The sequence below is a fragment of the Vanacampus margaritifer genome, chromosome 14 (genome assembly GCF_051991255.1).
Source record: "Vanacampus margaritifer isolate UIUO_Vmar chromosome 14, RoL_Vmar_1.0, whole genome shotgun sequence".
In the NCBI taxonomy this organism is placed as follows: Eukaryota; Metazoa; Chordata; class Actinopteri; order Syngnathiformes; family Syngnathidae; genus Vanacampus; species Vanacampus margaritifer.
Window position 1 is genome coordinate 7,480,723 of NC_135445.1, and position 13,879 is coordinate 7,494,601.

The following is a 13,879-nucleotide window of genomic DNA, read 5'->3' on the forward strand; positions in this document are numbered from 1 at the left end:
CCTACCGTTCTTTTATTGGGTAATGGTAAATCCGCATCAAAACCACCATTGTTTACAATGCGGCAGTGACATGGCGGCTTAAATGCTTTCCAAGCTTCTGGCGTGTCACATTCTGCAACCAGGGGTCAATTTTCACACACTCACATTTGTAAGGCAACCAATCCTCAAGTCGTGGGGGCATGACTTTTTCAACTTTCGTGGGCTGGAATAAAAACGAATCAATCTTCCACATCACCTGGTTGACTTGCTCTCAAAGGCTCTCTTGTAGCTGGGCCGCACCCTCGCTGAAACGGACCGACAGGAGCACGCTGAAGACGGAACGGATTAACTCCGCCAAGGGTAAGTTGGCTAAGGTGGTTGTTTCTGTCTGTAACCTGCCTACAGTTTTACATTTGTAAATGTGTAGAGTTTTGGCTGAAGAATGCACACCGGATGGTGATATTTTGTACTGGCATACAGCAGGTCAAGTTGTATTTTTTTTTTTTTAAGTTGCAACCAGAAACTACAAATACATTGAGTTTATGTAGCTTTATATTGCTATATAATGATGATAATACTTACAATATGTATTTGAGTATTTTTTTGATTACTTTTACTTTAACTCCTTACATTTGAAAACCTGATCTTTGCGTTCTATTCTTTGTTATCAAAATTATTATATTATAGACGCATCATTTTATATGGCCCACAAATCAAATTATGTGCATTTACTTCACGTTTCTTGCTAAAGTTACAAAAATGCAAATTGTCTTCACATTTAAAATAGTTGAGACAATACAAGCATTTTATTGGCAACCCTCCTTTTAAAAGAAATATAATTGATCAGTTTTCACTGTCCTCTGATTTCAAAGCTAGTTATTCATCAGTCATTCCGGCACTGATGGAAACGAACTCCCGTGTGGCCCATTTTGGCTGAGTGAATGGAGTGATTTAACGAATGAAGTTAAGCGGCCATTGTAGAATGACTTCAAAATAAATGGCGTTTTCTTTATGTGCTTCAACAGGAATGTAAGGACTGCATTACCCACGAACGTCAGGTCATCGAACGCGAGTCTTGTTCCAACTTGTCGCTTCTCTCTTTAGTTCCACCCCTTCCTCTCATCTTCCATTATAGCCCGGAGGTGTGTGTGTATATGTGCAAATGTTTAATTTAGTAGTTTTTCAGCCAAATGTTTGTTTTGAAAAACGGGAACGTCAACTGAGACACTGTGCTTGACTGATTCCCCAAACACACACAAGGACAACCAAATATTGCTTTTATATTTAATCGGCAATTACGTGACGGATTACTCAAATGACTTGTGAAGTTGCCACATGGAAAGCAGCTATGTAAAAGCGTGTATAACTGTATATGACTCACTTACAAAGATGAGCTAAAGGGCGGGGCGTGTGCGTCTGCAGTAGAGAAAAAAAAAAAGAAGTAAAACCAACAGGTATTCACAGGTCTCTGCTTTCTTCCCGTTCCCTCTTGTTGTAGATTCCCTCACTGAAAGGGGAACTCGACATTTCATTTTAATCCCCCACGCGGACGCCAGGCCACCTCGCAAGAAAAAAAACAATCTACTTTTTTTGGGGACTGGACGACGGGTTGACGTTCTTTGCAGGTGAGAGTACTGAAGAGGTTTGTCTTTTCTTCATGCTGTTGTAGCTCTCAGAAAGCAATAAGATAGCTTTCCCCCCAACCTGAGGCTATGAGAAGTATGGTCGTCCTTTTAATAGATTCACTTGAATTATGCTTTTCCTTTAAATAAGGTTAGTTTGTTTAGTGGTAGTTTTTGCGCGTCACTCAGCACTGGTTTTGAAGTCTTGTGGATTTTTATATTATATTCGGAGTCTTGACAATTTATAGCGAATCTACAAGGGCAGAAAAAAAGTACACTCTAAATACAGTCGGGTCAAAAGTAAACCAATAATGGATCAATCAATTTGCTTTATCCAAAATGACCCGGATCGGTCCATTTTTGATCCATAGTTGGGTTTTTTTTGACCCAGCTTTTTTTAGAGCGTATATACAAAAAAAAAAAAATACAAACAAATCTACACGGTACTCCAGTAGTTGGTTGCTATACAGTAGCACACCCATAGATGAATGAAGTCTTCTGGTAGTGTAACTGAAAACTACTCAGTGTCTGTCTGTCTTGGTGACGTCACATCTGTGGCATCATCTTGAGGATGCACAAACTTAATAGCATTTTGTTAGGGACCTGGCACACATTGCGCAACATAACTAAATACACCTCAAATGGAATTGCTAGTCTTTTTTGTATCAATATTTTCATTGGCATGTTATACAACAGATGCGGACCAAATATGAATATGTTTTAATCAACATCTGAGAAATGGATACAAAGCTGACTTTTCATCCTCTTACACTTCCCTCCTCTTTTAGACTCCTCCTCCCTTGCCCTCCACTTTTCCCGACTAGGATGACAAGCGCTCCCTCCCTTCACCGACCGAGAGGCATCGACTACAGCCAGCCCACCTGCGGAGAGATCCGGTGCAACGGACGCGGCGGTTGCGTGCTCCCGCCCGGGGGCGGCTCTGGGTTCGCGTGCGAGTGTGACCTGGGCTACCGGGGCATCTCCTGCGAGGAAACATTTAACGGCTCGCTTAGCCTCCCGCTGACCTTGGGCGTGGTGGCCTTCATCGTCGGTTTGGCGGTGCTGGCTTACCTCTTTGCCAAATTGCGGCAGAAGCAAAGACAGGGAAAGAGGTAGGTATTGACTCAGTCTTTGGGTTTCAAAATTTTGTACAAATAAACACTTTTTGTTTGGAAAAATTTGTCCAATCAAGTCAAGGTTGAATTTTTCAAATCATTTTTTTTTTATTGCAAAAAACTTTCAACTACTCAAAACTCCCTTTGTCATGAATATCCTCGGTTTGTTTACTTTGTTTTGCCTAAGCAAATAAATTCCATTAAAAAAAAAAATATGTATGTGTAGGCTAAAATGATGGTAGGCTTTCTTTTGTAACCAGGGCCTTGCAGCAAAATTTGGCGAAACAAGTTCCTTGTGAAGCGGGTCCATCACCTTAACCCTACAGGTATGTTTTTTTATATGGGTAATGAATGGCATATTTCAATATATCAGCAGCACACTAGCAAAAAATAGAAAAATATATTAATATTATAAACATGGCCTGGTGCCGATCTCGATCATATAGTGCCCTATGGAGAGCACTTGTTAAAGGGATACTTGACTCATTAAGACATTTTCAGCAGTAAAACAATCATATTTTCTCCAGAATAAAAGTGATTTTTTTCAACAAATTATACATTTTTTAAAAACAAATTTTGATGTCAGGTGATGTCATCTTCAGTCGACAGCAAGTGGAAAAACTATTTTTCAAACAAGAAAAATAATTTTATATATATATATATATATGTATATATTAACATTAACCTTTTACTGCTGAAAATGGCTCAATGAGTCAAGTATCCCTTTAAAGTAAACCGGTTGATTTTCTTCCTCGTGAGTTGAGCCTGCTTTCTTGATACTTCGATTGGAGTGTCAATATCCATCTGACAGCTACTCACTGAGCTGATGGGTTGAGCTCCAAATTTAATTTTTCACAGAAAATGTGAGTCATGTTTTCGGCCCTTTTGGAATTTGCAGGTTCCACTTCATACAACTTTTTCTTCCTTTCATCTTTTTGAGTTTGTGTATGAAAATGTGTATTTATATTTTTTTAACCCATTTTTTTAAGGCACCAGTAACTTTCTTAAAGGGGAAGCCAACCTTCAACATTTCTTGACAATAATATGCTATGTGTGACCTCACTGACAGTCTGTTAAATATTACATTTGTGGAATTTGAGTTATGCAGCAAAATCTAGCAGTTTTTTATCCATCTCAGGGGGCGGCCATTTTGCCATTTGCTGTCAACTGAAGATGACATCACAGTTGCTCAGGCACCGACCAATTAGAGCTCACCTGTTTTCTGAGGCTGAGCTTGGAGATTGGTTGTTGCCTGAGCAACTGTGATGTCATTTTCACTCGACAGCAAGTGGCAAAATAGCCGCCTTCTCATATTGATTAAAACTGCTCAATTTTGCTGCTTAACTCATATTCCACTAATGCAATATTAACCAGAATATCGTATTCAGACTAGTGGGGCTGCATAGAACATACAAGAATATTTTTTTGGGGGGGGTTGACTTCCCCTTTAAAAAAAAAAAAGCAAATTTTCCTTTTCGTTCAGGCAAGTTCAAGTGAACCCTCTTCAAAAGTTCCATCTTCCAGCTCAATTTATTCCAGCCTTAACAAAGATGGACCAGCATGGACCTTTTCTCCTTTTTAAAGGCTGACCCCCTCAACCCAAATGCTGAATGAAGCTTTACTGTGATTAATTTGGCCGTCTAACCGTTCGTTTCGGATATTTGTGATGAAACGACACTGCCAGATTGTTTTTTTTTCTCCAAAGCGTGCTGAAAGTGCAGAATGTAGTTTATATTTTAGTTTGAAAGTGTTTGTGCTCAAATGTGGGGCATGTGATATTTAAATAGCAGACATTGCGACAATCAAAATGTCTCCTTTTTTTTTTAACAAGCAACATGTGATGAGGGGAAAAAATGGTTGGTGTACCTGAGATAGTCCACACACAAAAAGATATCTTAACAATCGCTAGGCTTGGGTGAAAACAATACACTCTAAAAACAGTTGGGTCAAAAGTAACCCAATTATGGATAAAAAATGGACCAATCAATCCACTTTATGGGTCATTTTGACCCAACTTTCTGGGTTGTTTTATACAAAATGACCCAATTTTTCGACCCAAGTAAAGGATCCGAGCAATATATATGAGTTGTTTTACACTAAAAGACCCATTTCTTGACTCAAAGTTGGGTCAAATTGACCCATAAAGTGGACTGGTCCATTTTTTTTTTTTTATCCATAATTGGGTTATTTTTGACCCAACTGTTTTTAGTGTATTTTAAAACACTACCGGCGGCCGCCTTGATTGATAACTAAAAAATAATAATAATACATTTTAAAATGGCAGGTTTTTATTGCCACAGGAAATTCCCACTGCGGATAGAATCCTGTCAAAACGTTTACAGTTGGACTTGAAATGCACTTTAACAAAAACACATCACAATATACAAGACCACAAAAGTTTGAAATTGATAAATGTGCAAAATATCACAATTCAACATCACTGTTATTTTTTTTACTCTGCCGGCCAATTATAAACACAATATCTCCAAACTTTGACTCTTTTGTTCAGATGTAACAGAGGGAGAAATAGCATGTAAGCCGATACCATGTTTTCGGGCCCCTCCCCCTAAACCCGATATCTGTTTTACCGAAACCGACCTTCGAGAGGCGGTAAACTACAAAGAAGAAGAAATTAGTTTGTTAGCTTATCCGCTAACAAGATTGCGGATGCAAACTTTTCTCCTTGTCATTGTTATTATAGTGAATGACTTTTACAATTGTCTATCGTTTCATTTCCTGCTGCAGTCGGTCCTCATAATCCTTGTCAGACATCTTTCTGCTTTATCAAGCCTCCGCTGACTTTGTCACTGATTGTCAACCAACAAGTTGTGCAGCCCGAGCGCTCACCCAAGGGAGTGTTTTTGTTCCCACCCACTTATTTTACTCGTCTATATTTCACAGATGCGAAAACGTTTCATTACGGTTTCAATTCTTTGAGGGAAAACAATATTTATTATGAACTCTAATCACTGTGATAAGTTTGATTTTAGTAGAATACCACTGTTTTATTTCCTATAAGCACTTTTTTTTGTCATTATTTACAGAAGTTATCTGATTACTTACTAACCTCCAGGCATGATTAAAAAAAACTATGCAAATTAATAGTTTGTTCTGCCAAACTGTTGCAAGTAAGGCAAAGAAACCGGAATTGAGTGCCAGACAAATGGTCGCGTCATGCAAAATGTGCTTGTTTCCACTATTCAATGTACAGCGTTTCTCTTTTAAATTTTTTAAAAACTTTTTTATAGACCTTGTTCATGTTATGTGAAATATTTCAAATGATGCTTCAGAGGTAATTTCCCTCTTGAAAGAATATTCCGTTAGCTGAGTTACATGTATTTGTCATTTTTGCACTTTTGTTATGTTTAGATATCAAGTAATAAACCTTTGACCAAATACAGATGTGTTGTGTATTTGTGCCATATTTTATCTGATTAGTTTGATCTTTATTGACGTCTCACATAAACCAAAAGAAGAGGGAAGGTGAATTATTCATGTTATGTTCTTCCTGCCATCTAGCGGCAGAACATTTAATTGTTCTGTCAGGCACACTAGGTTACTGGCATAGCTAGATCAACAGAAACATTAAAGTATGTGAGGCAAATACATTTTTAGAGGATTTAAAGAGTAACTCAACAGGAAGTCAGTCTCTTCCTCCTCCCCTCACTAAGATTTGAACTCGGCGCTCATTGTGTTTATACCAGTGTTCAACCTTAAGATGGCGCCAAACACACGCCTTTTGACCCAAATTCAAGCTTTCAACAAACATGCGCTAAAATGTCAAAAAATAATGACCAGGACATGTAGACAGCGACAAATGTGTTGACACCAGTTTATAAAGTTTATCAGAAAAAAAAGTTGATTTTGTGTTACTTTTTTAAGTGAAATTGGATAATTTCCCACAACACACCTGTTGATCTCTCACGGCGCGCCAGTACGTTCTTGTGACGCAACAAGTCGGGTTTTGGTAAACCAGGTCTCAAGAACGTATTACCCAAGCACGCATATCTCGCTGGCGTATTTCCGTAATTTATTGCAGTTATATCATGTGACTAGCTTTCAATGAATTTGTACTATTTCGATTTTTCAAAATGTGTTTGTACAACATACATCGGTTAAAAACCTTACTTACGTCCTTGTGATTTTGTGAGACGTCTTCAGTGGCGCCCCAAGTACTTTTCTAATCGAAAGTATGCATAAGCCAAGACCACACGGATTTCCCAGTTGTTGTAATTGCTGCTAATGCATAATGTAATAGTCAACCTTAACGATAGAGCCGTTTGGCTCACATAGAAGCAAGTGATGCTGCAGATTCTCATGCACAATATGGGATGTCGATTGTTATGGCCATCAGAAGGGAGGAGGGTGGGAGGGGGGGGGGTGCATGGCTTGTCACGTGGTACACATGTACGGCAATGCGTCAGAACCAGGAAGCTCGCAGTAAGAATAACATCCGGGTATTCCGTCCGTTCTTTGATCGACACTTATGGTTTTTTGCGTACTTGCAATTGGAACAGTACTCGGGCCGCGACTGATGACGTTTCAAGACATCACGATGACGTAAGTACGGACAATTGAGAAACGGCCAGTGTTTGGCAGTCACAGCTCAAATAGAGGCTGTGCCCCAATTAGTTGCCAGGTGTGTCACGCCTATTTGGAAAAAAAGAAAATAGGCCGTAACTGTAATTACTTTAATCTATAAATGCAGCTGTTCACACGCGTATTGCTGAGTTAACTGCTCAACCAGTTTGAACAGGCGTCGATCTTTCCCACTCCCACTGTACATAACAGTGACAAAATAATTCTTGATTTAAACCTTTTATATGTGATTTTATATAGGATTTTCTATTCTTTCATTTCTGGACAGTCCCAATTTTTAACATAAAAATGTTAAGGCTTTCTGTGTTCACATGCAGATTTTATGCCTTGTAATGGTTTTCACGTCACTTCTGAGAAATAATAGCTTATGTGCGTCGTGGAAAACTTGATTCAGCTGAGAGTTGACGTTCACTTGTCATGGATGTTTGACTTTGTTCCTATTAATTGAGCGCTTGAATTATTTACGTCATTCTAAATGGAAGTGATTTTTAATGATTCAATAACTAGCAAGTCACTTCAACTTACTAGTGTTTCTGTAAAAGGAATCCATTCATTGAACAATCTTAATAAAGAAATCAAAGAATCCAATTCAAAAACTACATTTAAAAGAATGACTAAATTCATCTTATTAAAGAAATCAAATTGTAAACCAAATTGTAAACACTCTAAAAATAGTTGGGTCGAACATAACCCAAATTAGGTCAAGAAAGGACCAACCCAACTGTTTTAGTTATTTAACCCAAAAAGTTGGGTCATATTCATTTGACCCAACTTTTTGAGGTATTTTTAGCCTATAAAGTTAGAGCAAATAAATAACCCACAAATCAACCCATTTGGTTTGGGCTATTCATTTAACTCAACTTTCGGGGTTAGTTGAGTAACCCAATTGAAGTGGGTAAAAATAAATAAATAAAATAAACCTTTTGAGGTATTTAAGTCCCAAATATTGGGTCAAATTAAATTAATAGCTAACAAAACAACCCCAAAATTTGATGTTTTGTGGTTTATTCATTTGACCAAACTTTTTGAGGTATTTAGCCCATAAAGTTGGGTCAAATAAATAACCCACAAATCAACCCCTTTGATTTGGGTTATTCATTTGACCCAACTTTTGGGGTTAGTTGAGTAACCCAATTGAAGTGGGTAAAAAAATAATAATAAACCAACCCAACTTTTTGAGGTATTTATACCCAAATATAAGGTTAAATTCAATTAATAACCCACAAACCAACCCAATTTTAGGGTTGTTTTGCGGGTTATTTATTTGAACTTGGATTGGTTTCTGGGTTATTCATTTGAGACAACTTTTGGGGTTAATTAAATAGCAGGGTGTAGCAGGAAGTGGAATGCTGTTATGGGGTGGATCCCATGTCTCTTAGTAATTGTGCCACTTGATGGCAAAAAAAAACTGAATTGTCATCTGAACCATACAATGTAAACCCAGTTTACCTGACAAGCAATTAAGCAGCTTGGTGATGAAGTGCTGTCTCCATGAGTGAAAATACCTGCCTTGTGTGTTTCTACAAAGAGCTCATGAGAGGAACCACAGTGGGCCAAATGTGTGTCCTTGTTTGATATATGAAAGCAACTTAAACAGACGAGCCAATGTTGCCAGACGAGCTGCACCGACAAAGAAGGCGTCCAGACCGGTAAGGTGACATTGTCTGTATACTTAGCCGCTTGCAAGTGAGCAAACAAGGGTGGCCTGCACTGCACTGGAAGCTGTCAATGAAGCGAAACCATAGTTTGCCTCATGAATTGTCTGCTTTAGTGACATTGCACTAACGTTTTTCGACTAAGATGACTCGTCACTCCAACTTAGTTTAAATTCAAACAGCCAATGAGGAGTCGCAACAGCAGCTCTGTTTGCGCTTTTACTTCACACAAGTCAAGAAAGCAGCTAGGAAAAAGTCTGAGGAGCCCACTTGCCTATTGACAAAGTGTACAGTTTAATAAAGTATTGGCACAACAGTGAAAACATTATTGATCACATTACTCCGTGTCATCAATGTAAAGTGCATACGACAATATTTACATTAAAACAGAAGAGAGGCTTGTTTATTGTCCTGGTTAGTAATTGGAGAGAAGAAATCTGGGTAAGTATGTACAAATGAATATAGAAAAGACAAAAAAAACTCTTCAAGTGGCCGATTTCCTTTAAAAAAATATAAATTCCCCTTAAATGAAAAGCTTTTAGGCACAAATAGCTCCACAAACCCGTACAAACATTAAACAGCAATTAAAAAACGACTCCTACACTCCAAGGTACAACATTATATTAATACTCCAACAACTTTGGCTTCAACAACATTAATTTATTTGATCTCTCATAGCCCCTTTAACCTTCATTACAAAAATAAAAACAAGGCAGTCTCAGTCCATAATGGTGATGTTTCTTTTTTTTCTTTAAGCCTTCTTCCAACATGTCCAAAAATTGCAGAATGTTGTCATGTGGCGATCACCATTATTATCCAGTAAATCAATTAATTTCCCAACCATGCGTGCTGTGAGGGATTCCCATGTGAATTCTCTTCCTAACCTTTGTAATCACCCGCTGACATTGATCAAACAAAATGGTAGTTTTGTATAGCTTCATTTGTGAGTAAACTAATCGTTTTTGTGACGTTTTGGGGGCAGTGGTGGTGCCATGAGATTTTTCCAAAGGTGGCAAAAACACTTAAGCAGAAGAGCGAAAAAATAAAAATAAAATCAAGCCTAGATGCTAGATGGGGAGTATCGTGCATCTCAAAATCTGCTGCGTCATTGTTGTTAATGCTGTCTGGTTTTCTATTTTGTATTCTTGAGCCAAGCAAAAAAAAAAATATATATATATATTGTTTGCTTAATGGGATACAGTGGCTGTTTAAGTCATGTTTAATGTACTGCCACAATATCACATGACTTAAACTCGTACTTTTAAGTCTGTATAGATTCTCTCTGCATGTTTGTAGAATTTGTTGTTTTTTTTTGTCACACAAAAACGTTTAAAAGGCTGACATTTATCTATTAGGCAAACAATGTGAACAATCAGGCATGTGTTTGTTTATGTTACTTTAAAAATATACACGTTTTTTTTTCATTTGTGATTTTGAATTTCAAATAGAAAATAAAATAAACAAATGACCGATTTACACCCCTGCATCTGTCTTTTTTTGTCATGTTATCACTACAGGTTGATACTCGATCTAAAAACCCATATAGATACTCGAGTACAGTGCAGATACCAGTAGGCTACTTGAAAAATCTACTTCCGCATGCAGTAAGGAAGTATATGTACCTGAAAAGGGGAGTACAAAGTCCACAGATATCGGAGAATTAAAGTTGTCAGAAAATACAATTTAAAAATCGACTTGAGTACAGTAACGCAGTAGTTTTTTCGTTATTTGACACCAATGGATTTTTATCAGGTAAAAAAAATATATGTGCCTTTGCTCAAAAAAGGTTGTTTTTTTCTTTTTCTCTTAATGAATGTGTGTGCGAGTGTGTGTGTGTGTCGTGTACGTGTATGTGTGCATGCTGCTTTTGCCCCTCTCACAAGTCGGCGTCGTAGGGCCTCCCGCTGTACGAGGTGTCGACGGAGCGGGGCCCGGCGCTCTTGGCCCGCGGGAAAGAGACGTCGTCGTCCAGGGAGTCGCGGATGTAGGGCACGCTGCTGGGCGCGGGGCTCCGGTCCCGGCTGAGGGAGGGCACGTCCACGCGTCTCGGCTGCTCCTGCGGGCGCGTGCTGAAGCGGCTGCGCCCGGTCTCCTGCACGCGCACCTCGCCGCGGTTCTTCCCGCCGCAGCAGCGGCAGATGCCGATGAACATAACGAAGCCACCGAGGATCTCGAAGATGCCGCCGATGAAGCCCAGCACGATGCAGTAGCCCACGCGCACGGTTATCCTCGGCGTCACCGTGTCGAGGTCGTCCAGGATGTGCGTGTACCACGAGATGGGGATGATGGCGAACACACCCGAGATGAAGATCAGCAAGCCCCCGAGGCCGGCCACCACCCAGTTGGGCCTCTCCTTCCAGCAGCGGATCCCGGGGATGGCCACGGCGAGGCCCACCAGGGTGACCACCAGCGAGGCCACCATGAGACCTTGCGCCACGTCGATGATCTCGTTATCGAAGTACGTGCTGTCGTCCAGGCCGCACGTGGACGACGTGGACGTGGTGACGGAGCGGCAGATGTCCCAGATGCCCTGCTCGATGAACTCGTTGCTCGGCGTGTTGGGCACGTCCTCCAGGGTCCTCCAGTTGGGGGCCACCGTGGCGGTCAGAACCAGCACCCAGCCGCAGGGCGCCATGATCAGGCCGAAGATGAAGATGCCCGGCGTGCGCAGGGACAGGCGCATCCATTCTTGCGTGTTTCGACTCGGCATTTTCACGGGCGGGTTCGACGAGTGTGTCCGTGTGTGTTTTACTCGGAGTGCAGCGACTGACTCGAGATGCTTGCAACAAGTTGCTTAACAACACTTCTGAGTGATACCTGCGGTGGGCGTGGACGTCCGTCAGCTGCTCTTCTCCGTCAAGCGGAAATATGAGTTTCGATTTGCAGTGGTTCCTCAACATTTTTCTTTTCTTTTTTTGGACACAAATATAGACCTTTTTTTACTCTGTAGCACTTTGAGATTGTTGACATAGAAAACGCATTACAAATACAATTTATTATTATTATTATGAGTAGGCATGTCACTTAAAAAATATATACTTATCTTGCTACCATTAACTCATTCACTGCCATTAACGGCTAGAGATGTCAAAAATTCATTTGAACTATTTCTATTAGTTTGACATTTTTTTCCACTTTTGGTAACAAGAGTATGAAAACCTATAATTTTTTATTGTACATTTAGAAGAGATATACAATTTGTGGTTAGTTGAAGTCATGCGATTAATTACAATTTTAAAAAAATAATCGTCTGATGCCCCTAATTTTTAAGAAATGTGTTTTTAAATTAGGGGCATCAGGCGATTAGAATTTTTAATTGTAATTAATCACATGACTTCACTAGTTAACTCACGATTAATCACAAATTTTATATCGGTTCTAAATGTACAATATATATTTCTAAACTAATAGAAATCGTTTAAATGATTTTTTGACGTCTATAGCCGTCAATGGCAGTGAATGAGTTTAAGACCATAAGAAAAATTGAGTGGCAGGCTAAAGAGACAATTAAAACTAAGTCCCTTGTGGCAACGTCAAAGCGTCCAAGTATTTTATATTTAGCACTTTTGAGGGACCTTTGAGAATCAAATTGTGAATCACACTTGGGAAAGGCTCTTAAGAATGCTGTTGTGCCGGAAAGTTCTGCTCAAAAATGTGTGCGGACGGACTCCTCCTCAAAGGTTTGTGTTTGTTTGTGTTCAAATCTCTTTCAAAATTCATTCATTTCAGAGAATGGGAACTACTGTATCGGAAAAGTGGAGATATGCAACCAGGTGTGGGCTGGGGTGGGGGATCACTTTCAGTCTTTTGTTATTCAGGAAAATCAATCAAATCTAACAGAAGACAATAAAGAGTTTCTAAGAGGAAAGAAACAGGCTGAGAACCGCTGGTGAAAATCACACAGACCTCATTGTGAAGACAGTTTCAAATGTTATAGAATCCAATTATAGTCGACGTTTATTTTCGTGTTGAGCTATTCTGAGGTTCACTGGCCCGACTTAAAAAAAAATCGCTAGCAAAATCATTTCATGTGAAACCATACATCCCGGCAATTGAAATACAGAAGTTTTGTGTCATCTTCCTAAAAATGTGTCAAGTTAAAAACATTTTTAGGGACATTCCCCTTCAGAGTTTCTCTGGTATTTTCATTGTAGTGCATTGTGCCTCTTTATGTCGCTGCTCAGTCTGCATGGTTGTTGTTTTATACAACACTTGTTTTCATTTGAACTGTCACCCTAGTTTGTTTTCATTTGAAGTGACACACAAAAGAGAGTGGCTAAAACACAAGTATGTCATTTATGTCAACCAACCAGACACGACTGGGCTTGTCAAGTCTCTAGACCCTGTCAACTTGTGTTTATCACTTCCTATCTATTGTGCAGTCACGTGAGATCTGCTCAGTTACTTCCAAAGGTGAATATACCCCCCCCACCCCCCCAAGTAAAAATTGACATATTCGACAAAGCATTATGCACTTTTCCCTTAACAGAGACATGATGTAGTATATTTTTTAAATTATTATTATATGGTTTTGCAATCTAAGATGTTATTAAATATGTCTGCTGTACTACTTAATGATGTATATAGGCTGTATGTTCAAGTTATGTTTCAAGTCAAAGTCTAACAAGCAAGTTTCTTTACTGCATTTATCCACACAGTAGCCGAACTTGTGCAGTCATTGTTGTCTTAAAAAAAAGAAATAATCTGTTTATGTAGGTGTTGCTCTTTGCTGACCAAAATACCAAAGTCCTGACCATCTTTGTGTGACCGGTTTAAAGTGCTATATTTAGTTTAATAAATGGCACATCAGCATCAGGCTTATTGGACACGTTGTAGCCACTTATGCAACAAACAGTTAGCACTGCCTGAATTACTAGCACTGTCCTGTCTTATTGAGTCCTGTTCTCTT

At 39.3% G+C, this 13,879-nt stretch overlaps 2 protein-coding genes across 4 annotated transcripts; one reads left to right on the top strand and one right to left on the bottom strand.

Annotated features, from left to right (window-relative positions):
* The first annotated feature begins 264 nt into the window (after positions 1-264).
* LOC144033938 (uncharacterized) lies at positions 265-6,092 on the top strand. 3 transcript variants are annotated; one of them, XM_077542360.1, is made up of 5 exons: positions 265-339; positions 1,005-1,121; positions 1,478-1,604; positions 2,390-2,713; positions 2,977-3,872. In XM_077542360.1, the coding sequence occupies exons 4-5, from the start codon at positions 2,427-2,429 to the stop codon at positions 3,032-3,034; spliced, it is 345 nt and encodes a 114-aa protein (XP_077398486.1). In that variant the 5' UTR covers positions 265-339; positions 1,005-1,121; positions 1,478-1,604; positions 2,390-2,426; the 3' UTR covers positions 3,035-3,872. The 3 variants fall into 3 exon arrangements, with proteins under 3 accessions (XP_077398486.1, XP_077398485.1, XP_077398483.1); XM_077542359.1 differs by lacking the exons at positions 265-339; positions 1,005-1,121 and adding an exon at positions 4,200-6,092 and having other exon boundaries at positions 1,426-1,604; positions 2,977-3,042; XM_077542357.1 differs by lacking the exons at positions 265-339; positions 1,005-1,121 and having other exon boundaries at positions 1,426-1,604.
* A 3,148-nt stretch (positions 6,093-9,240) lies between these two features.
* Positions 9,241-11,765, bottom strand: LOC144034250 (claudin-23-like). The gene has a single exon (XM_077542892.1). It carries the CDS (start codon positions 11,678-11,680, stop codon positions 10,847-10,849), a length of 834 nt encoding a protein of 277 aa, XP_077399018.1. The 5' UTR covers positions 11,681-11,765; the 3' UTR covers positions 9,241-10,846.
* Between the last annotated feature and the right edge of the window lie 2,114 nt (positions 11,766-13,879).